General features: G+C 36.8%; 2 protein-coding genes across 5 annotated transcripts in view; one reads left to right on the top strand and one right to left on the bottom strand.

The window, feature by feature from the left end:
• Window positions 1-31: 31 nt before the first annotated feature.
• On the top strand, window positions 32-9173 carry LOC139943721 (40-kDa huntingtin-associated protein-like). Its single transcript, XM_071940474.1, has 12 exons — window positions 32-104; window positions 555-601; window positions 1539-1611; window positions 2325-2484; window positions 4983-5051; window positions 5335-5397; window positions 5727-5784; window positions 6088-6242; window positions 7093-7174; window positions 8111-8160; window positions 8282-8337; window positions 9034-9173. Exons 1-12 carry the CDS (start codon window positions 46-48, stop codon window positions 9119-9121), a joined length of 960 nt encoding a protein of 319 aa, XP_071796575.1. The 5' UTR covers window positions 32-45; the 3' UTR covers window positions 9122-9173.
• Window positions 9174-12539: 3366 nt separating this feature from the next.
• The window catches only part of LOC139943719 (delphilin-like), a 34272-nt gene continuing 21880 nt past the window's right edge, over window positions 12540-24931 (bottom strand). For 3 of the 4 annotated variants that reach the window (XM_071940472.1, XM_071940469.1, XM_071940471.1), the window contains exons 13-25: window positions 21653-21712; window positions 20334-20585; window positions 18585-19141; window positions 17999-18083; window positions 17483-17545; window positions 17052-17179; window positions 16631-16699; window positions 15335-15490; window positions 15062-15148; window positions 14030-14212; window positions 13685-13765; window positions 12870-13034; window positions 12540-12678 (exon numbers count right to left, since the gene is read on the bottom strand). In XM_071940472.1, coding sequence (XP_071796573.1) covers window positions 12625-12678; window positions 12870-13034; window positions 13685-13765; window positions 14030-14212; window positions 15062-15148; window positions 15335-15490; window positions 16631-16699; window positions 17052-17179; window positions 17483-17545; window positions 17999-18083; window positions 18585-19141; window positions 20334-20585; window positions 21653-21712 — 1940 coding nt within the window. In that variant the 3' untranslated portion in view covers window positions 12540-12624. The remainder of the gene's footprint in view (window positions 12679-12869; window positions 13035-13684; window positions 13766-14029; window positions 14213-15061; window positions 15149-15334; window positions 15491-16630; window positions 16700-17051; window positions 17180-17482; window positions 17546-17998; window positions 18084-18584; window positions 19142-20333; window positions 20586-21652; window positions 21713-24931) is intronic. The other variant, XM_071940470.1, reaches the window with a different exon arrangement.

The raw sequence follows: 24931 nt of genomic DNA, 5'->3' as shown, positions 1-24931 counted from the left end.
AACAAACAGCGCCCTCCAGAGGAAAGTAAATTCAGTCAGAGTAAAATGGACAGAGACACGGATTTTCTTGGCAGATATCGCTCTATTTCCAGTAAACTAAAGAAGTAAGTGTGTTATGAATGTTAAATAATGAATATTCAACTGTCAAAGAGTCATTTTGATATAATTATGATGATCACAACCGATGATTTTAAGCCGAAAAAGGCCCGATTCTTTGACTAGTGTGTGTAGTTCTACCTCCATGGTGTAGCACAGTCACTCAGCACTTGAGTGGCCCTGTGGTTTGTACTGAACTTCTAAACATGTTCCTACCTAGGCTGTTTGTATACAGAGCAAGAGTTTAACATTCATCTCATCCAACTTACAAGGAGTACAATACATGTCAATCATTGCCACTGAATGTTGTCACTGCCAGCAGCGAACTCATTGCAGATGGGCGTATCCTTGTTTTTCTTCGTTGACCATGTTGACATTTAATTCATTATTGTTATATAATTGACAAGACTGAAGAGAAGACTTTGTGGTTATGTTTGTTTTTCTCTCCATGTGTTTAGGCGATTTCTCCGTAAGCCCAATGTAGCTGAAGCTAGTGATCAGTTTGGTAAGAAAACTTTGGACTCTTTTTGATGATTTTGAAAACTTTGGACTCTTTTTGATGATTTTGAAAACTTTGGACTCTTTTTGATGATTTTGAAAACTTTGGACTCTTTTTGATGATTTTGTTTGCTCTTTCCTCTCTATTTTATCTAAATCTTTCAATATGTTGGGCAAACTTGTTCAACAAAATGAACTCATCAATTTAATTATTTCAAGAGATTGATGCTTGTTGGAGTTGTAAATCAAATTCACTAATTGAGGTTTAATAATAGTTTTGGTGATACTGTTATTTATAAATATCTCTAATTGTAACTCAAATTATAAAAATAGCAAAAATTAAACACAGTTTATTTCAATTAATGCAATTAAAGCTGTTGAGAGTTCGGCAATCTTGATCATGCTGCGTTATTGGGTGATTTATCGTTTGCTCAGCCATCAGACAATCTTGTCAGTCATCAGGTGATTGGGCAACCATTGGGGGAGATTGCAGCCATATCGGGCAATCATGCAAGGGATTTATTATGTAGTTATCAACAATGGATTTCACATTATAATCATAAACAAGTATGTAAATTACAGTTACCCTATTAACATACACAGCAATAAACTATCATTTCCAACATGTGGGAAAAGAGTGAGGCTTTATTGCTTCAAATGATGCTTTCTCTAGGATAACAATCAAATACTTGGACATTGCAAGGACTATAATTAATGACGGCAGTTACAATTGAAAAATGGTTTTACTTTTCCACTACTTTCTCCTGACTCAAACGTATTTGAAAGCCAAAATTGTCACAGGTTTGCTGTCTCATGTATTTGGTTGAATGAAAAGCATGAACACAATCTGCAACTATTTTGTCAGCTCTACTAAATAAAACCTGTATTGTTTGAAGTAAAATAAAGATAACATTTGATGGTGATTTGTTCATTCCTTTCTTCAGGGTCTCTTGCAAAAACACTTGAGAACCAAGAATGCTCATCCTATGCAGCCATATCGAGTTTAGCCAAAGCCAGGTAAGTCAGTCAGTGTATAAGTTGACCTCATTGGATGTGGCTGTACGTGTTGCTAATCTTATGCAGCCATATGCAGTTTAGCCAAACCCAGGTAAGTCAGTCAGTGAATAAGTTGACCTCATTGGATGTGGCTGTACGTGTTGCTAATCTTATGCAGCCATATGCAGTTTAGCCAAAGCCAGGTAAGTCAGCCAGTGTATAAGTTGACCTCATTGGATGTGGCTGTGTTGCTAATACACTAAAGAACCAAGAATATTCATCCTATGCAGCCATAATATGCAGTTTAGCCAAAGCCAGGTAAGTCAGTCAGTGTATAAGTTGACCTCATTGGATGTGGCTGTGTTGCTAAGACACTCCAGAACCATTTGACAAGGGTTTGATTTGAACCAACTACCTGCGGATTAAAGTGCTGGTGCTGTACCAACTGAGCTACCAACTGCACTATCTAGACCTATTATTGGTGGTCTCTCTATTTTGTCAATATCTGTTTGGGTGATGTCAGTTAGAAGCACGACAATCGTTTATCATGTAGCCAGAAATCATATCTAAATTTAAAACACAACTAGAGTAGCGGCAGTTTAAGTACAAGAACGTGTACATTTGAGTGTACTGATGGGATTTTGGATTCAAGTCGAAATGACAGAAATAATTCAGGACACAAGCTGTACATTTAGTTTAAACCAGAACTCAGTAGTTTGTTTGTATTATTCTAGATGTGAGCATACCTTATCCAACATGCCAGCAGAAGCTCAAGCCCTAATTGATGCTACTCATCATTTCATGCATGCTGAAGAGGTAGACCACGCTCTGAAATGTCCTGGTTTTGAAGAAAACTTAACAGCTGGGATTAACTGCTATAACCATGCTATCAGGGTAAGTACATGGCATGTAATGTGAAGTAGCGAACTCTGGTATGTTCAAACGATTAACCAGTATTGCACAGGTATGGCCGTTTAAATCATCATTCATAAATACCCCAGACAGTTTCTCTACTCCTCTTGGTGGAGAGCGCGTCACGTGAGGGTGTTTAAACGGTTGATAATGACCAGTGTTTATAACCAGCTGGCTTTCGTGTGTCAGGCGCGCAAGATTATCACGTGGAACGCAAATCATAGCTATTAGTAACAGCGCTTAATCTACTTCAAAGCGCGCGCGCGTAATCTATTTCTAAGCGCGCGCGCGTACACACAACCCACGCGCAACAGACTCTTCTAAAAGTTTTTGTAAAAAATGTTTCAAACCTTGAATTTTCAACTGTCAAAGTGTCTGTAATTGTTTTGTTTTTTTCGTTTTTTTTTTACAAAAAGGCATTTATGAATGGGAATAAAAGAGTAGTGACTCGTTTTAAACGTCCGTTTAAAACCTTGCAGGGTCGTTGCCGTGCGCTAAAGGCTTTATCACATGGCAATTCGACCCTGCCGGCTTTAAACGGCCGTGTAAGAACTCGTCGCTACCCTTCTATTCCCTTATTTTAATCTACCTAGAACTAAATCAATAATTGCTGCTGACACTTGGGTAATGACCAATGACAGTTCCTCAGGTTTAATGTTAATTAGTCTCAGAAAAGTAGGTCTACTTGATGGCATTGAGTTGTACAAGCACACAAGCTTTTAGCCAGGATTTGAAAATAGGGTGTCCAAATTTGACTTGATTGAAAAACAGGGCGTCCAAATTTTTGGGGAAAATTTTCAGCTATCATGTAGCCAGGTACATGACATGTACCACAGAGCTATTGCATCTACTGTGTGCTCAACTCAACGTATGCTTTGGGTAGCCAACCATGTACGGACAAATTTCTTTTCCACTGTCTTTTGTTTTTTGGGGAGAACTCTTCTAGATCTTGTGTTCTTTACCCTTTTTTTTTTTAGATGGGCATGGTACAGACTGATGTTGGTCGCTGTCACTGGAATCGACATCAGTTGGGAGACTTGGCTTGTCTCTTGGTTCGAATCAGGGAAGTCGAACTCACAATGGGAGTGGGACGAGCTGTTATTTTGCCCTGAGGGTCCCGGTTGTTGCATGGGGTCAGGAAAATCACTGCTAGAACAGTCACTCGGGTCACTCGACACTGGATCGGGTGACTTTCTGGCAAGATGTTGGAAGAAATTTGTGATTTTCCTGTCCCCATGATGAAGTAGGCTACAACCATTCATATGACAAAATAAATTGTGTGTGAAATGAAAACCTCGGGTGTCTGACCTGAAATTTGATACCCTTGCCGGCAAACAATGAATGGGCGACAGTATATAAGATAAATTGGTTGTACATTGTATCTTGCAGAAACATGCAGCTGGCAGATAGTAGCAATTTGGGTATTTCTTTCGTTTTGCTTACAATAGGCCTAACAGGTAATGAGTCTGATCAAATTTATGTTTGTTTTTTTCAATGGCCAGATACAAGGTTCAGTAAGCTTGAGCATATTTCTTTTATTTATCCCACACTATGTCAACAAAATAGTATCATTTATATTTTTAGCCTAAATTCTGGCATATTTACAACGCTTACTTTCAATTTATAATTACAAATCGGGGTATGGATCTGTGGGGTGTACTGTCTACCCATGGTGTGAACATGAGCCTTTCAGTTACACCATAGAGTTCTATTACACACACATAAAGTGTCTTTTTAAAGTGTCTACTGCATATGACTGTTCTTACATGTGTGCATATTTAGCTAGATCCCGCCCATTTCATTCTAGCTAACCAATAAGCATCCATAATGCACATGGGGTGACCTTTCATTCATAAAACGGTTGTGGATGGGTTGTGGTTTGTGTAATATGATCCCATTGTGGTCTGCAGTTCGGTGGCAAGGCGGCGCACAAGGCTCCCACACAGGGGAGGTAAAATGATACATTGTGTTACTTCTGCAGTGTCTGTGGGAGACCGCCTGGGCGCTAGAGTCTTTTGATGTGTTTTTTTTCAAAGAAACCCTGGTATTTCAGGATCAATTGTGGAATCTTGTGGTTGTTTCTGGGACTTTATATTTTTTTTAAACAGCCCTTTGTGGTTGCAAGACGTCTCAATTAGGGAATACATCAAGATACTTCATCAAAACCATGATTTGCTGACAATTCATTAATCGCCTAAGCTTAACAGGGCGTCTTCAAGGGCGTCCGACAGTTTTTCGGGGCGTCCAAAAATGAAATAGGGCGTCCAAAAGACGCCCGGACGCATTGCTGGCTAAAAGCTTGCAAGCACACCAATCTTCTGCAAAATGGTTTGTTGACATGTTTACTTGATTTGAGTTAATAGCTTCTTGTAAAAGGAGACCATGCACAGATAGTTTGATCACAAAATATCCAACATTAAAATTGTGATAAAAGCTTCTTTTATTAATGAATTATTATTGTTAATTGACTCCAACAACAGGTGTATATAGAGTTGAAGCAGCCAGCATTAGCGGCTACTCTTTCTATACAACTAGCTGATTCACTAAGGGTGAGTATTTAGCTTGATCAACTTGTGGGTTAATGATGAGTAAAAGAAAGTACATAGTATAGATTTAAGTGTTTAAAAAATGGAACTTAATTAAATATGTTTTTTCCTTCTGAAGACGAGCACAGCATACTGTTGGATATGCCGAATGAACACCGGCTCTTTTCAATGCCAACACTACTCCAAGAAGAGATTAACTCATGATTGTACCTGTAAGTTTATTGGTTATAGTTACTTCTTAACATGTTTTTCAGTGGATAACAATATTATTTAATTCTGACTGTAGAAAATGGAGAAGCCTTCTGAAGCTATGGGCCATTATCAACGAGCAGCAGATTTACAATATCAGGTATGATTCATGTACATTGTTTGCTTAGTTAGGGTTTGTTTAGAATCAAATGACTGGCTACAGCTATGGCTAATGGTAACAGTTTGAGAGAATTCATGTATGCCTTTTATTACATCCAGCCGTAGCCAATACCAAAGCTTTGAATGAAGTCACCAACTTGGTAATTGTTGTACAGGATGGATCAGAAATGCTTATTGCTTCTGGGGTGCAATGTTATTCCTAGAGTGGGGGAAGAGTCTTCCTGCTTCCTGCCTCCGTCTTCTAAAACCCCCACCCCTAAAGTTCTTCTCTGAGACGTAACTCTTATTATTGATTCTCATTTGGTGCAGAGTCCTTTGGATTGTCTACATTCATTAGGTCAAGTTGCATCTTGTAAGATTGAAACAGGTGAGTCTAGTTGAGCACAAGTATTAGAATAAGTTTCCTTCCAGCAAGCTAAATGTATCCTGGTTTAATGGACTCCACTTTATAAACTGGAACATAAGGCAAGTTATTATATAGTTAGGACAATGATGAAAACATGAGTGCCAGATTCACTAACTGAGATGCTGTGTTCTTTTTACCAAAGCTGTATTCAATATGAAGATGCCATACTGTACTGATGTATGCAGTTATTACAAGTATGAAATTATACCATCTTGGGCATCAGACTTTGATTCATTGAATTCATTTTGATAATTATAATTGAAGGTGATTATGATGGCGCCCTCGGTGTTCTGACTGAGATGGAATATCTCGCTCAGGAGAGAGGTTCTAGTGGACAAGGAGGTCGTCCAATCGGAGCATTCTCAGATGTCTTGGCTAATTGCCAAGTCTCAAGAGTCTTGCTTCTTATGCTGTTACAGGTAAACTTCACTGTCTCAAATATTGTCTTCACAGATTTGCCACATTTGAAATGAAATAGACCTCATGCACATGAAGTCATCTGAGAGGGGCGCCCTCGCCTATCCCTAGAGGTCAAAAGGAGGCCCCGCCCTGCCTATCCCTAGAGGTCAAAAGGAGGCCCCGCCCTGCATATCCCTAGAGGTCAAAAGGAGGCTGGTCATTGGCTAATCCTTTTTGCTGTGCTTACAAATCTGGGCATTTTCATTGGTCCATCATCTTCTTACCTTAAAATTTTGAGATTTTAGACCTAGTTTCATTTTTAATACTTTAGGATTTCTATTGATGAAGTTTGTTGTTGAATGTTTTTAAGAATGTTTACCCCTGTTGTTATAATTCCGTTTTTTTCTTATTCTTAGATTTTTTTTCTTCTTTCCATGTTCAGCGCCCTAGAGCATGTTTACATGATTAGGGCGCTATACGAGTTTTGGTATTATTATTACCTCTAAGATGATCGCTTGATGACATTGATGCATCAGATTCAGTCAAACACAAAAGAAAATCTACAACTTATGTCAAGTTTGCCTGTTTTTTTTTTTTCTTCCATGGCAATTTTTGGGGCAATGCTTTTAGAAAAATATCATTTTACAGGTAGAATGTCATTTTCTTTTTACAATCAAGCTCAGTCATAAGAAACAAACTAGAAACATGAAGCTAAAATTCCCACAAGGTTTATCTATGTAACTGATTTGATGTTAAACGCAACTGTTTCAAATCCATCTTTCTATTTGTGCGTATTTTGATCATTCAATAAAAGGGTGTTAAAATAAAGTGATTTTTAAATACTGAATTTGAATTTGTAATTCTTTGTAGCCCACACCACAAAGAATAAGACCAGAGCATGCTCAGACATTAGAACGCTATGCATGGGAGTCTACTGAAGAAGTTAGTCCAGGTAAAATGAAACATATTAGGTTGATTGGATTTTCTGCATTTAGCCAGAAGTTGGATTGTTGAAATTATTTTGGGTTGAACAAAAACAAATTGACTGGAGCGCAGGATTTGAACCAACAACCTCCATATTACTGTGTCAGTGCTCCACCAACTATACTATCTACCTCCGTGTTGGCGGTCTCCCTATTTTTGTCAATATCTTTGTTCGGAGTACCAGTCAGAAGCCAGTCAACCTGTAGCTAAAGGACCCAAGTTTATGTCACAACCTGAAAGCGACAGCCAGGATCCCCTTAAAGGCAGTGGACACTATTGGTAATTACTCAAAATAATTATTAGCATAAAACCTTTGTTGGTGACGAGTATAAGGGAGAGGTTGATGGTATAAAAAACGATGAGAAACGGCTCCCTCTGAAATGCCATAGTTTTTGAGAAAGAGGTAATTTTCCACGAATTTGATTTCGAGACCTCAGATTTAGAACTTGAGGTCTCGAAATCAACCATCTAAACGCACACAACTTCGTGTGACAAGGGTGTGTTTTCTTTCATTATTATCTCGCAACTTCGATGACCAATTGAGCTCAAATTTTCACAGGTTTGTTATTTTATGCACATTTTGAGATACACCAACTGTGAAGGCTAGTCTTTGACAATTACCAATAGTGTCCACTGCCTTTAAAAGATGTGACTTTTTATTTCAGATATAAATAATAAACCAGAAGAGAAACTGACTGGGTAAATGTTTAATAATGATTTGGGATTGGACAAAGTAAAATCTACTAGAAAGGGATTTGAACCAATGACCTCCAGACGTGCCGGCGCTCTACAAACTGAGCTATCTAGCCCTATGTTCGGGGGTGCTAGACTCTTTTTTGATTTATTAAGAAAGAGTTTCAGGTACAAGTAGTAAATTGTGGCCTTTTTTCCTTCAATGTTACAGTTGTAGAATGCTTGAGTGAAGAGCTTTTCCTTTTGATGCAGTCCGTTGTGGTAAGTTGAATACATTATTTGATATACCACCATATTTTAGATATTCTTGTGGTTTGATGTTTAGCATTGACACATGTAATTCATACGATTGTTTGATTGTTTAATTTATTGTGTGTTACAGATGGCATGTCAGTCCAGAGATATGGAGTCCTTACAAGCATTACAAGCTGATCTATGGTAGGTATCCAATTGGGGCTTTAGTATTCAAATATGAATTGACATTGTGTAATGCAGTGACACTGAGTAATGCAGTGACATTGTGTAATGCAGTGACATTGTGTAATGCAGTGACATGGTGCAATGCAGTGACATTGTGTAATGCAGTGACATGGTGCAATGCAGTGACATTGTGTAATGCAGTGACATTGTGTAATGCAGTGACATGGTGCAATGCAGTGACATGGTGTAATGCAGTGACATTGGTAATGCAATTACATTGTGTAATGCAATGCAGTGACATTGTATAATGCAGTGACATTGTGTAATGCAGTGACATGGTGCAATGCAGTGACATTGTGTAATGCAGCGACATTGTGTAATGCAGTGACATTGTGTAATGCAGTGACATGGTGCCATGCAGTGACATTGTGTAATGCAGTGACATTGTGTAATGCAGTGACATTGTGTAATGCAGTGACATTGTGTAATGCAGTGACATGGTGCAATGCAGTGACAGGCCAATATGAATCGACACTGTAATGCAGTGACATTGTGTAATGCAGAGGAAATAAATTTCCTCCGTGGTAGGAGGAATAAAAATTGAACTGAATTGAATTGAATTGAATTGACACCGTGTAATGCAGTGACATTGTGCAATGCAGTGACATTGTGTAATGCAGTGACATTGTGTGTTTTGTTTGGTTTCTACTCAAGGAGGCACCTGACATCAGAACAAAACCATCTTCTGCATCTTGTCATCAATAAGCTGTCACATGCTGATCAGGAGACTACATTTGAGTAACCAACGGCAACATTGTTAAAAAAATAAACAAATCTAGTTTGATAAGTTTATCACAACTCCATCATGAAACCTATAGGAAGAGGTTGCAGCTTTAGCAAAGAAGTACTGTTTGTCCTTAAAACTCTATTAACGGGACAGAAAATTGACGGGTTGAAACTTTAGGAACTCTATAGTACATGTAGTTACTAAAGAGGGGCCATGTTTTTTGCACTAACCACTAACATGTTTCTAAAAAGACAAAAATCAAGACTAATTACAATTTCACTGTATGTAATAAACACAATGACCATTTTATTCTTAAAGAAATTCATAATTTATCATTATTATTTAAGTATATAATAAACCCGAAACAAACTCACAACGAGTGAAGTTCTTTACAGTCAGAATATTGTTGTATAGAATCTATAAGTATCAATGAGATATGAGAAGTCTAAATCTTGTCAACACAAAAAGAAATATATGAGGGTTTTTATTGGAAATAAAGTTGATTGGGAATGACTGAGTTTGAAATATACTTTAAAATGAATTTTTATGACATGTGCAAAACTGTTCCTTTCATAAAGTTGTCCCTTTTTCTTAAACAAAACTTCAGTTTACATAAAACAATCATTAACTACATTTTAAGCACACAATGTCAGTTATTTGTTTGTATTTGTAAATTAAAAAGTGAAATTTGTACAGTTGTATATATACATGAATGTAACTTTGTAAATTTGTCACAATAGTTTCTCAAAAGAATGCTTAGGGAACTGTGGTGAAAGAAAAATTTGTGAAATAAATTGTGATGTTATTCCTGAGCTCAGTATAATAGTGCGTTTATTTGCTTTACGAATATAACTTTATACCCAGTTACATACAATGCATTCAGTTAAAATGCTTACAGTTTCTGTTGTGTTAAGTAGCTGGAGCTATGAAATCGCCCATAAGATCTAGGAAGTAGCCCTATGATCTAGGAAGTAGCCCTATGATCTAGGAAGTAGCCCTAAGATCTAGGAAGTAGCCCTAAGATCTTAGCCTTGCTCAAGGCAGTCGAATTATTCACTCCGAAAAAAAAGACCGCCGCTGTATAAAAAAAAACCCGTATTCACTGTGCGTAACATCGCACGACACGATGCCCCCGTACACTATCCGCATGCGGAGGCCGTCAGGCCGACAGCCTTGTAGGGTCTGTGTTGAAGCCACAGACCTCATTACTATAATAAGCGAAGAGTTCCCACGGTCAGCTCATTACCATAATGCCCGCGAAAGACGAGACATGTCTACATCACACACCACCACCACGGACGCTCAGCGAGCATGGCTATAAGATCTAGGAAGTAGCCCTAAGATTTAGGAAGTAGACCTATGATCTGAGACTTAAAACTATGCCCAGCTTTCATAAGTTTTGGGCATCATATGCATCTCAAACCAAGAAAGTTGAAGCAATACAAAATGCCAAGTGGTATAAAATAAATGCATCATTTCTCCGTTATCAACCAGAAATCTGTTCGTCTTACAAAAATAACATTTGTTTTGTTTTTAAAACTTTAGATCAAATTCACAAGAACATTGAGATAAAAACATTATATGAATAACCCAGATTACAGAGAAGGGCTTTTAAAACCTAAGATATTAAGGTTTTAAGCTCGCTAGCTTTCACGGTTAACGCTCATAATTCAGGTCCCCCCTAACATCCCTGTTAACTAAACATTTTCATTGGGGGGGGGGGGGGGAGGGAGGGGGAGCGGTACACAAACATTGGTGGATTGGTTTTGTGCATATTGTTGACATGAAACTAACTCAGGGACGTATATTAGAAAATAAAATACTGATTTCTCTGGAAAGCACTCTGTACTAATTTTAAAAAGAGAAGTTCAGTACAATGATCTCGGATGTGTCACATTTGAATTATGTTCAGTACACGTTGCGTGTATGTCTAATGTTTACGATGGTTTTCCTAGGTTGGTGGCTGGTCGCCACTGGCAGAAGCCACCAACCTGGTCATTTCAACATAGTGAAGATCAGGTCCTCAGACTGTCATTCCTAAAATAAATCATTTGCTATGACATTGTTTGCCCTGATATTTACTACAACTAATGTTAAGACCATGTCATATTAGAAGTTAACATATGCTTAAATTGCTTAAAACATAAGGAGCCTTTATAAAATTTAGAACTTTTATTGTTTTCATTTTTTGACAGGTAATATTTTCTCCCTGATTATTCAGTTTTTGTATAGCTGGGTGAGAAAATGAGCAGATTTTATATTGGACATTAAATTTGCATCGGGATAAATAATATTATTTATTTGTTTTTTACCATGCACCAATGTGTGTTAAAGCAATCGCACAACATCGGTAAACAGTATTATCCAAAGGTCCACCTTTCGTGTATCACAACTTATATATAAAATAACAAACCTTTGAAAATTTAGGCTCAATCGGTCATCGGAGTCGGGAGAAAATAACGGGAAAACCCACCCTTGTTTCCGCACGTTTTGCCAGGTCATGACATGTATTTAAAATAACTCCGTTATTCTCAATATCGAAAGTTGTTTTGTTAATGTTCTCAAAAAGTAAAGCATTCCATGGAAAAATATTTCAAGGGAAGTCTTTCACCAATTACCTTCTGTAAACCCTGTAAGTTATTTGTAAATCTGTGAACTTTTAATTTTTTTTCTGTTCAGAAAGTGTCCAATGGCTTTAACACTGTATACTCGGTATTTTCCCGAGTCCTGTGAAAACAAATATCACAGGCATATTACTCGAGTGGGATTCCAACCCACAACCCTTGCAATTCTAGAACAGATTTTAGTTCAATTGGCATGGAAAACCTATACCAAGCATATTAGCTTAAACCTTTAAATGGTTAAAATCGTGGACACTAGCAGAATAATAAAAGCAAACCTGCAGCAAATGTTTTGCAAAGATATCTATGCTACATTAACACACACACAATCATTACAATCGATTTTACAAAAATGGCTGAATAAATTTACACATAATTTAAAATGGGTTAAAAACTCAACTTTTTAAAACAATGCATGTGTTATAAATGCATTTAACATGGCATATTGACATATGTAGCCAAACACAAAGGGCAAGACACCTGGATAAACAAACTTTACTTCACAGATTTAGCAATTACAGGTCATCCATTTTACATTGTAAATTTCCTTAGCCTTACATCCAATCATCAACAACAAACTAAACCACAAACCAGTATGTCAAACTTGCTGCAGATAAACGCAGATTGGTCTTTTGGAAATCATTTAATTAATATTTATAATATTAACATTTAATAAACACCAGATTTGTTACTCATTATTCATTTACTTTGAGTTCAGACACTTTGCACTCTTACCCTAGTCATGACTTGTCATCACTAAACCCATTGAAGCATTTAAGATATATGGATTTACCAAGCTGTACAATAATCATCACACTCTACATGAGGAAAGTGTGTTCATGAAATACAGAGATCAGATGAACCCTTGACTGGTGATGTCGCTTGCAACCTTCTTCTCTAAACATCTCGGGGAGATTTTGCAATTTTTTGCAAGTTTTCACTGTGTGCTTTCTGCAAAATTAAATTCAAAAGAAAATGAGAAAGTAATAAGAGTTTTCAAACATGCTTGAGATATAATTCAGGTGAAGCTGTCACCACATTTTGTTGCTAATTTATGTCATGTTTACATTAGCTTTGTTATATTTCATGTATATGGCAATCATGACATTTAATGTAATACAGAAAATGAAAGATAAACTTACCGCAAATTTGGTGGTAAACACTGAGAAGATTCCAAAAAAAGAATCACTTTCTGTCCTTTCAGGATCCTCTCCAAAATATTGTGCTGTTTTATTGAAAGCCTCAGAAGCTTTACTGTGAAGATTCTCAGTAACTGCAAGACGATCTCTCGCTTCACAACTAAAACTCTGTCATAGCCAAAAGTTAAGGTACAATATCTTCCAAAAAGTTTATCCCTAAAAATAAACCTTTAAAGTTTTATGTTCTTAAAATCTACATGGACTTGAAACTGCAGAGGCCAACCGAATGCTTAGCACAAGATCGAGTCTCCAGAGTTCTTCTAATTTTCTTCTTTGATTCCACACAAATGGAGATGTATTTAGTGAACTACTTGATGTGTGTCTGGGTTGACAAGATGAATCAGAGACACATTTTTAAAAGGAGCACCTGACTAACCTAAATAAAATAATATTCATTGTATCACAAGTTTGTTCTGTTACTTGTTTAAAACTTTTACTCAAACGTTTGGTATGGCCTGTGCAGGCAGAAAAAGAAGAAGAAAAAAACGTACAAAGAAATCAACTATTTGACAGTTCACGCATAAAAAGCACAGTGCATACAACGCTTGTACACAGCATGCTTTGTTTACTCACTAGTTCACACAGAGCTGGTCTTTATATCACATGATAATACATTCCCACATGACAAGTTTTTAACCAATCAGATTGCGTAACCTCTCAATTCTTTTTGGCAAGATAGTATAGGGTTCAGTTGAGAGTCTTTCTACCAGGCATGTGAGGGTGTGGGTAGTGGTCATATCATTTGCTTTAAAGGATACATCCATAACTTGAGTGAATTTATCCTCAGGTAGATCTTCATCTTCTCTTGGTTCAAGCTGCTCACTCTGATCTATTAAGTCCTGTAGTCAAATAGAATAAGGTTAATTATCAACTTGTTTCAGACAATCCCATATCATGTATTGATTTTAAAGTTAAATATTTATTACATGGTGATAAGCATCTACATGAACTACTTTTGTAAATGTTGAAGTAAAGACTAGTTGTTTGAACTTCTTGCATGTAAGAATCTCTTCTTAAAATGTTGATAGAAGTAAACACCATTTAGAACTACCAGGAGGTTGAAAGTATAAATAAATTGAAATAAACACTTGAGTTAAACTTACCTCTAGCTTGTTCTTCATTTCTTGAAGTTCATCATTAACCATTCTAAGAGACACTTTACAAGCCTTAGGTACCATAGGGATCTCATCTCCAAAGGTTATGACCTCTGGAACATTAGCATATACTGCCTTAGCAACAACATGAAGGAATGTAGACTTATTGTCTGCTGTTTTGGTTGTATCCAACTATAATGACAAGTAGAGAGAAAAAGAAACATTAATGGGTTGGCATTACATTGCTTCACAAGATTGTTTTAATTCAATCAAAAGTATATGGATTGCAGAAAACATACAATATTTCAACAGCAGATAATTATTGAAGTGGTAAAGTAGCAACACACAAGTTCAACGCGTGCGCAGTAGACGATGTTAGCCACGTTGCATGCGCACAGTGCTACATTAGAAACTGTCAATTTTGAGTTTTCTACTGAATTTTGAAGCAAATAAATCGGCCTTTCCTGTGATGAGTTTTGCTGATCGGAAGAATAATGAAATATGTAATATTGATTTTTTTTATCATAAAAAGAATGTCGGTGGTCTCCGGCCGTTGAAAACGAATTGAGATTGTTTGCAAATGTTTTTCCTACCGGGGGATATGCACTTGAACGGTAGACACAATTAGACACAAACTGAAAAAAGGGAATACAAAATGGACAATTTGGGGTGGGATAGTTTTTGGTAAAGAAAACTGAGAGAGCTGTAATTATTCAACTGATTTTGTGTTTGTTTTATAAGAACATTACAAAGAGGTAATTCCCTTTGCATTTTCTTCTGATAAAATCATTGAAATGCCGTTATTCTTAGCTAAAATCATCCTTTCCGTATGCCGTTTGGTTGAGAAGGACGCTTGAGCGCAATACAATTTCTGTGACGTAACCACAGACATATAATATCTAGTTCTTTATACTAGCAAATGCGCCCGCAGATGTTTCTGCCGATTAGCGCTTATCGTTTGTGACCGCGATAACACACGTGGAACCTTTGAACACAACTAGTTGTAACTCCTTCTGTTCCTTGCTCTATGCTTTATCTTACCTCAGTCAGAAATGTGATTTTAAATCCTGTTGCTCCTGCAACTCTCTGGTTTCCTTTATTCATGTAGTTTCCCATCGCTAACACCAACTGAAAAATAGATTGGAAAGAACGATTTCATAAAAACTTTTCATGACAGAGAAAAAGAGATTTGTAGTCTATGAAAAGAAAATGATTTTCCTTCTATTTTCTAGTATCAACACAATTCCTAAGAGATAATTACATGTCATACATGATATAAATCTTGCATTTAAAATTGAATACATTGTGACTAACCTCAAGGACTTTAGCGAGTTTCTGGCTCGCTCGAAGCTCCACTGCAGATTGCTCTATCACCTTCAGCAACTTAGAAACCTCTTCCATTTTCTCATCAAAACTAGATTTAAATAACAAGCTCTCAATACGCAGCTTGTAACCTGGCAACTGGCTCATCTGGCAAAAATTATGCAAAATAATAGCAAAGAATATTTAAACATTGAGTTGTTTTTATTCAAGGAATGCTAAATATTACCCAGTCATGTACCACTTGCCCAAACAACAAGATACTAACAAGATTACATTGAATAACATTAATTCCATGAAAAACTCATAAGAAAATTACAACAACAAACTTAAACAAAACAAAGCAATAAAGGAAATATACTTTAAAAGACACTAGACTGAACACACTTGTCAAAATTGGAGAAAGAGACATTAAGAATGATCAAAGGGAAATACATGACATGAAGTGGAGTAAAAAGTAATTCTGGTATGAAGGTCATCTTATAACTAGCACATAATGCATAATACACAATCCTGCGCCTTGAACACCAAGCAGGGTGGATATGTGCGCATTACAAGTCTTATTATTATTATTATTATTAAGCAGGGTGGATATGTGCGCATTAAAAGTCTTATTATCATTTATGATTAATCCTGCGCCTTGAACACCAAGCAGGGTGGATATGTGCGCATTACAAGTCTTATTATTATTATTATTATTATTATTAAGCAGGGTGGATATGTGCGCATTACAAGTCTTATTATTATTTATGATTAATCCTGCCCTATGGACTCATTGTTCATCCGATAGGATCCTTAAAATCTTTTATATTTACAAAAAGACAACTAGATAGTTTGATCCCGGCCATATCTTGTTGTGCCCACACACCTTGTTAAATGTTAGCTCTCACTGTGCAGTCTGCGCTCCTAACGACAACATTGAGTGGGGGAACGGTGAGGGTTTGCTTAGTGTCACTCGGCCCATGCATTTTGGCCGGAATAGTAGCTAGAATTGGTTAATTTTATTTGGTATTGCACTCTGTTTGAATCTTTTAGTTCTACACCTTACTTGAAGAACTGACCTACATTTTGATGAACGAAGATTCCTTTGATTTATAAGATTATTAGAGGTGGAATTAAGTGAGAAAGTTTTGAATTCGTAATTAATTCATCAGCAAATTTAAGACATAACTGAATACATCTATCACACAATGACATGAAGCCAATAACTGTTTTAGACTAACGATTGGTTGTCACAATATCTTAAGACTTGAATGGCTATCTTTTCTTATTATCTAAATACTGACTGACCTCGTATGCAAACTTGTCTGGTAGAGTCAGCTGAGAAACCTTGTTACTGTAGTGTTTCAGCTTCTCAATCTGGAAAAACAATCAATCAAAATAGGTTTTTAATAATCATGGTTTAAAAATCCAATTACAACTCACTGACTGTTTGTTTCAGTGCTATGCTAGTCTTTTTAAATGTTGTATTAATTAAAAAGTTTTAATGTTGTATTTAAAGCTTCTCTAGGTGGGATGAGTGAGAGGTGCTCAATAAATCTAAATACTATTATTTGTACCAGTATCATACCCATAAGCACCTCTCCAAGTCACACACTTGTAAGACATTTTAAGACTTTAATTAGTGCCTGACACTGACAGCAATGAAACTTGCCTTTCCAAAACAACAAATGAAACGCAGAGAGCAGTTCATAATTCAGAAGAAACCTACCTCATGGTCGTCTGGAGCATAGAGAGCCATCTGCTCCAAATGGGACTGGGAAAACTTCTCTGTACTCATCGCTAGAATCTCAGCTCTGATTTCAGCAATAGGCAGTCGAAGATGACCAAGTAAAATGGCTGCCATAAGGAATTAAACACAATAGGATTATCAAGCAATAGGCAGTCGAAGATGACCAAGTAAAATGGCTGCCATAAGGATTTAAACACAATAGGATTATCAAGCAAGGGGCAGTCGAAGATGACCAAGTAAAATGGCTGCCATAAGGAATTAAACACAATAGGATTGTCAAGCAATGGGCAGTCGAGAATGACCAAGTAAAATGGCTGCCATAAATAATTAAACACAATAGGATTATCAAGCAATGGGCAGTTGAAGATGACCAAGTAAAATGGCTGCCATAAGGAATTAAACGACATTACCTGTATTATGAGCTTTCTTATGGTTGATCACAGCAATCTGAGGCTTCTTCTCTTTGGGGGAAACTGTTTAATAAATCAATTACAAAAACAAGACACATAAGTAACTATTGTCAAGACTTTTTGGAGATCAGTATTTTGAACAGAGGCATGCTGTGACTACTCAAGAAATGTACAAATGGGGTTATGTCTGTGTACGACATGATAAATGAAAGATCAGACATTGATCTGTTTTGGTTCAGGAGTTATGAAGTGATAAAGCTCTTAAGCAATTATCTTTGATTTAGTATAACTTGATACATGACGGTCACGTTGTTTCAGAGACTAAGTTAACTTACGAACTCCAAGTACATCTTGTAATGCTGATGACAGTTGCAACCCAGAAAATGTAAGGTTTTGGGATGAACAAAGAATGATCCTAAAAAAATCAATTCTTGATGAAAACAATAGCTGTTCTAGTTAATGGTTGTAACATCTAATAGTTTTAATGAGTATGGCAGGAGGTGATACAAAACTTACCTTTCTTTTTGTTTTTGACACTGAATTTTTCTTCCAGTTCTAGATGCTGAATAACATCAGCGAGATAGTCTTCAGTTTCATTGATCTGAAACAATTAAGTAAACAAACAATGAGCAAAGTTTAAACGGCAATAAATACATCATGAATGTCAACTTTGTTTATTAGAGCTATCTGGTGATAAGCAAAGCTGTTTGATTAAGTGTATGTTATGTTGAATTGATTTTCATTAACAAGTTCCTTTGGAGGACACAGGATTTTGTAAAGGGAAAAAAAATACTGGATTGTATGGGGCCATTCATCTCTCAAGATTTTGTAATAGGGCAAAAATGTTGCATTATTAAAGGGCCTTTAACCTCTCAAGATTTTGTAATAGGGTAAAATACTCCATTGTTAACGGGCCATCATCTCTCAAGATTTTGTAATAGGGCAAAAATACTCCACTGTTAAGGAGCCTTTCATCTCTCTCAGGGATGCAGTATGTTCAAGTAGGTGTGGGTTGATGATCAAATGTTGATTTCCAATGGTCTGATTATGATTCAGACTCACAACTGTATCAAAAACAATTGTTAGAAGTTATGAAACTCACCCCACTCCAGACAGTGTTCTCAGTATCAGGTAATTTCTCCCAGTTCAATCTCTTGACTGTCATCTTTCCAGCTGGCCAGTTCTGTCCATTATTATTATTGATTTCAGGAGTGGGTGGAGCTGGAGGGGGAGGTGGGGGAGGGGGAGGGGGAGGAGGGGGTGGTGGGGCAGTGGGTCTCTGTGGAGGTGATCCATTCATCAAGACAGAAGCTCGTGAGCTTGAATGATGAGATGATAGCGAGTAGCGGCTACTGGCATGAGAGATAAAACTAGCAGGTGGGGAGACAGGGCGTCCATTATGAGAGATTGAAGTAACAGGTCTTTGACCACGTTTTAAATTATCTCCTCCTTCTACAGATGATGCATACCCAGATCTTGCATCAGGAGGAACTGTAATAGATGAAGGACCAGGGAAGTGTTGAACCATTCGACCATTCAGGAGGGATGTGTTGTTATTAGCGTTAAATCCTGGATGATCAGGAGAGGAGTGATGTGGCTGATGTCTGGAAGAACTTTGAATTGAGACGGAATCTTCATCTGACAGCATGCTGGTCACCACTGTCAATAGAACAATGTGTACACAACAATATTATCCAGTACTCACTTCTCACAATGAGATTATCAAGGGACCCTGGTCAGGATATCAAGGGACCCTGGTCAGGATATCAAGGAACCCTGGTCAAGCTATCAAGGGACCCTGGTCAGGATATCAAGGGACCCTGGTCAGAATATCAAGGGACCCTGGTCAGGATATCAAGGGACCCTGGTCAGGATATCAAGGAACCATGGTCAAGCTATCAAGGGACCCTGGTCAGGATATCAAGGGACCCTGGTCAGGATATCAAGGGACCCTGGTCAGGATATCAAGGGACCCTGGTCAGGATATCAAGGAACCATGGTCAAGCTATCAAGGGACCCTGGTCAGGATATCAAGGGTCCCTTGTCAGGATATCAAGGGACCCTGGTCAGGATATCAATGGTCCCTGGTCGGGATATCAATGGTACCTGTTCAGGATATCAAGGGACCCTGGTCAGGATGTCAAGGTTCTATTATGGCCCGTTTTACAACAATGTTTTTACAAATGAATAAAAACCACAGCAAAAAATGACACCTTTGTCCATTTGATCATCATCACTGCAGGTGAGAAATAAATTTAACTGTAGCTCATCTACATTTCACAATTAATCAATAAAAAGTTAAGTATCAGCTAGTGAAGCATTAGCTAGGATTGAAATGTTGGTTACATAACACAAATAAACTAACATGCTTTTCAAGACAATCGTGCACTATCAATATAAATCATGCAATTGCTCAAGATATATTCATCATTACATGCATAAAATAACAAGGGTAAAGAAAATCCTTTCTCCAGAAGACGATCAGAGCATACTGATCGAAACGTCGAGTTGATACCAACGGTTCTTTTCAGAACCACCCCAACTCATTAGAGATAGTCATTACATGGTGTTACCATAAACCTTTGTATATCATATTTCCACCATGCAAAGTTTCAAATCCTACTTAAGAAAATCCTGTCAATTCAGATATGAAACCATAGCTAACTTTTATAATGAAGTTTTCCCATAATATACTACATTCCATAAACAGGGCATTTGATTTGTATTAAAGCTCACAAACTTTGGGGCATTTGATTTTTACTAAAGCCCCCAAACTTCAGGGCATTTGTTGTGAACTAAAGCCTCCAAACTTCAGGGCATTTGATGTGTACGTCTTGTACAATAATATTACCTTGAAGCTGCTCAGGATTTACGGTATAAATACTGCCTCGTTTTCTTCTATCATGACTAGGGCGACGAGCAGACGGGCCAGCCTCAGACCCATCATTCGGAGAATACATGGAATGGCGATGTTTTGGCTTGGGTGAGGGTTCTTTGGGATGTAAAGATGGTTTATGATGATGAGGATGACGATGGTGGCGATGAGAATAAGAAACCTCACTCACTGAGGGATAGTCAGTCAAATCTGTCTCTTCATTCTCATCTATAGTGAGAGGATTCATGCAAGAGGGATGGGAGGTGGAGATGGATGGAAAAGGAGGGAAGATGGTCCATGAAATACATGCAAGAAAACATTAAAGTTATTGTTTGTGTCCATGCAAAGTCAAAGAACAATAAGATTCAACATATACTGTATCGGATTTTCATTCTTAACTGTTGATGATACCATTTGACAAATGTTTCCAGTTGCATCATTAGCACCATTAGAGTTTGAGTATTGAAAATGACAAGTTGATTCACATTTGACAATTCTTCAATGGAATAAATAAATGAAAACATGCAAAAGAAAAACAGCATGCATCTTGTACAAAGGATTCAGAGCACAGCAGGGCAAACAAAATGTTCTTTAAAAGTAATGCTTTGAATTAGCTGAAAAGAACTGAAGTGTGCAAATTTGCTCCAAACAAGAGCATACAAGACTTGAAGTTTTACATTTTGAGAATAAGCAAGACCTGGAGTGATGAGTATCTATGAATCTTTTTCAAGAAGAAACGTTGGAGTTTCAGAAAAACCAAAACATTTTCCTTATAAACATCCAAGTAGTCTTGAACCATTCTTGGTGTTAATAAACTGAGTTTCACAAAAATTTAAAGTTTCTGTGTTGTAATTGTGCATTGTCTTTTACAGGCACAAACCAACTGTCAATCGAGTTAAAGCCATTAGACACTTTCGGTAAACAGTATTGTCCAAAGGCCCACACTTCGTGTATCACAACTGATATAAAAAATAACAAACCTGTCAAAATTAAGTCGGGAGAAAATAACGGGGAAAACCCACCCTTGTTTCCGCATGTTTCGCCATGTCATGACATGTGTTTAAAATAAATCCGTAATTCTCGACAACGAGAATTGATAATTGTTTTAATGTTTTCTCAAAAAGTAAAGCATTTCATGGAATAATATTTCAAGAGAAGTCTTTCACCATTACCTTCTGTAAACCCTGTAAGTTATTTGTAAATCTGTGAACTTTTTTTTTTTTTCTGTGCCGAAAGTGTATAATGGCTTTAATACATGAGGATTAGTTTTTTGGGAGGACTGATGAGTATTTTACCTTCACTGAATCCTGGCAAATACATGCCATGAAGAACCTTGGATTGTCCCTCTGATGTCGCTAATTCAAACAAAAAGAAATGAACAAAGGAAGGCAAAGCATTATGGGTGAAGTCATGCATGTTGGGAACTGTGCTCTCAGAGCTAATTCAGTCAATTATTTTGTATTTCTATTTTTGGCTATGTTTTGTTTCAGTGTGTCTCAAGCCATTGTTAAACGCTTGACTGTGCTCATGTATAGTTTTGTGCTCAAAACTATGGGTCTTTGAACACCATGGTTCTTGACTCAAATTTTCACAGATGTCTTCATCAGACAGTTTAAAAGAATTCAGCACAATTACGGTAATGTAAATGTAGCAGGTCCCACTAGTTCTTTACCTTACTGTTATTTATAACAGTTTTGTCTTAAGTCCAGTCCTCTGTTTGTGTCTGTTTTTTTGTTTTGTTTCAGTGTTTACTAATTATTCTTTGTAAACATGCATATGCATTGAGACCTGCTGTTATATGGCTCGACTCGACCACGGACCTCTACGGTTCACTTGATATTATTTATACTCTCAATGCATATGCATGTCATTAGGGACCATTGCCTACAAGCTTTGCTTCTTAAATGGATCCCTCCCGCAGTGTCAACATTGTTATGCATCTATTTCTTCAAACCTATGTTGTTAAACAATTATTTTTCATTGTTGTAATAATTTCTTGTGACTGCTGTTTGATATTGTTTTTTTTTGTTTTTTTGTCTTTTGATACTGTGGAAATAAAATGAACCTTGAACCTTGAACCTTGAACCAGATTATGTTAGCCTCACATTGCAGTGTTTGGACACTATTACCAATGCTGTATAATATCTTGAATCAAAGAGACTAGACATAACAATACTGTAATCATCAACTTGAGTTGACTAATAGTCACTATCAAACTGAACTAGTTCTTTGAGACACAAAGATGGTTTGCATAAAACATCTAGCAGACAATATCACCATTTCAGTACAAGTACAGAAAACTACGACCTAATAGAGTGAATGCTAGAGTAAAGAAAACCTTCCTTCTTGACAGGAAATAAAATCAGCACACTGATGGTAATCAGAATCAATCATACATTGGTATTTAACAAATCTTCTACACTCAGATCATTTCAGTGATGTTGAACACTGACACACCAGACTTAACTTGAATCTATCAAACTCAGTCAAAACCTGGCAAACACTTTTGTACACGATTTGTTAATTTATCGGTTAATTTATCGTTAAAGACAGTGGACACTATTGGTAATTGTCAAAGACCAGTCTTCTCACTTAGTGTATCTCAACATATACATAAAATAACCAACCTGTGAAAATTTGAGCTCAATCGGTCGTTGAAGTTGCGAGATAATAATGAAAGAAAAAACACCCTTGTCACACGAAGTTGTGTGCTTTCAGATGCTTGATTTCGAGACCTCAAATTCTAAACTTGAGGACTCAAAATCAAATTATTTGACAATTACTTCTTTCTCGAAAACTACGTCACTTCAGAGGGAGCCGTTTCTAACAATGTTTTATACCATCAACCTCTCCCCATTACTCGTTACCAAGTAAGGTTTATGCTAATAATTATTTTGAGTAATTACCAATAGTGTCCACTGCCTTTAAAGATTACAGGACAAAGAAGTGAATATTTGATCATGATATAAAATTTATGACCGAAATGCTATGAAGAATGTATGATGAACAATAATATTCTCCCTTGAAAGAAGAAAAGAAGAGAAAATTCCCCCAAAACAACCAATACTCCACAATTTACAAAGTTAAAGAAAAGACCGTATTGAAAAAGTGTGATGTCTTATGCAAACCATCTACCTCTCTATATGCTACAGAGTTTTGGGCTGGGTGGCTATATGAACAGCATGTACTGGCTTCAAGTAGGATTTACAAAGCAAGGACCAACCAGCAACACATACAAACAACAAACTTAAGTTTAAAATACTTCTTGTTTGACTTGTTTTCTTTTTTATTTCAATTTTATAGAACTAAAACAGACAATCTAGTCAATGTATATAGAGCATTAAAAATGGTTTGATAAAATGATTCCTAAAAAATATATATCTGTAGTATTAGGTACAGTAGATGGTTTAATAAGACACACATTTAGGTTTATATTAATCATTTTAACTAAATATGGTAAACCTATCTGTGTGTTTTTTTTTTTAAATTAGGGTAAATCAACCCCGCATATTGCCAAGTATGATACATACCTCTTGTTATATACAAATATCGTTAAATGTGCCACCTACATGTGCACTGTACATTGAGCTATCCGCTACGGTACCGTCAAACTTAAGGTAACTTAGTCTCCCTAGCTCAGCATTTTCTAAAAGATGGTAAACAGTTCAAATATTCTTCTTGTGAAGTATTCATGTATTTGAAATCATCTCACCCCATGAATACAGGTTCATAAAGCAGAAACCAAAAGACATCATTGCATGTCTAATTCATTTTTGATTAATTTACAATCCATGAATAGGGATTCATACTAAGTAAGAATGTCAAATCATTCATCCTTAATAAATGCCTCAACATGTATAGCTACAACATGTATGTTTAAAATCTCATAGAAACTGCCACGCACTGTATTATGTTCAGGTATCTACATGTACCTGTAACTGCTAAATAATACAGAAAGTATGTTTGTTTTGAACTGGATATGTACATTTTCACCTACATGTATTGTATTTATCAAAGTGTTTTAAGTAATCTGTGTGACTGTCTGTGTATAAAGCAGGGTGAGGGTTGGGAAGGTTTTGGGTTGAGAGGGGAGAGTTAAACAAACTGCAATGTGTTTGTTTTTTACTTAAAAGACACTGGACACTATTGGTTATTGCCAAAGACCAGTCTTCTCACTTGGTGTATCTTAACATATGCATAAAATAACAAACCTGTGAAAATTTGAGCTCAATAATTTGGTCGTTGAAGTTGCAAGATAATAGTTAAAGAAAACACACCCTTGTCACCAAAGTTGTGTGCTTTCAGATGCTTGATTTCAAGAAATCAAATTCGTGGACAATTGCTTCTGTCCTGAAAACTACGTTACTTCAGAGGGAGCCGTTTCTCACAATGTTTTATACTTTCAACAGCTCCCTGTTACTCTTTACCAAGTAAGGTTTTATGCTCACAATTATTTTGAGTAATTACCAATAGTGTCCACTGCCTTTAACCTGAAGTCTAGTCTTCATGTCTCATCTTGTATACAAACAAAACTATTGCTACCACAATGAGGCTTGATGCAAACATAATAGTCT

The sequence above is a fragment of the Asterias amurensis genome, chromosome 11 (genome assembly GCF_032118995.1).
Source record: "Asterias amurensis chromosome 11, ASM3211899v1".
Lineage (NCBI taxonomy): Eukaryota > Metazoa > Echinodermata > Asteroidea > Forcipulatida > Asteriidae > Asterias > Asterias amurensis.
The sequence above is the reverse complement of the archived record's forward strand: the minus strand, read 5'-3'. Positions and strand labels throughout refer to the sequence as shown.

Bases quoted from the DNA above. Each gene is read 5' to 3' on its own strand.
- LOC139943721 (XM_071940474.1), top strand. From the start codon at position 46: ATGGACAGAGACACGGATTTTCTTGGCAGATATCGCTCTATTTCCAGT. The intron at 5,052-5,334 runs GTGAGTATTTAG...TTCTGACTGTAG, and splicing joins AACTAGCTGATTCACTAAGG to AAAATGGAGAAGCCTTCTGA. The intron at 8,338-9,033 runs GTAGGTATCCAA...TTTCTACTCAAG, and splicing joins GCATTACAAGCTGATCTATG to GAGGCACCTGACATCAGAAC.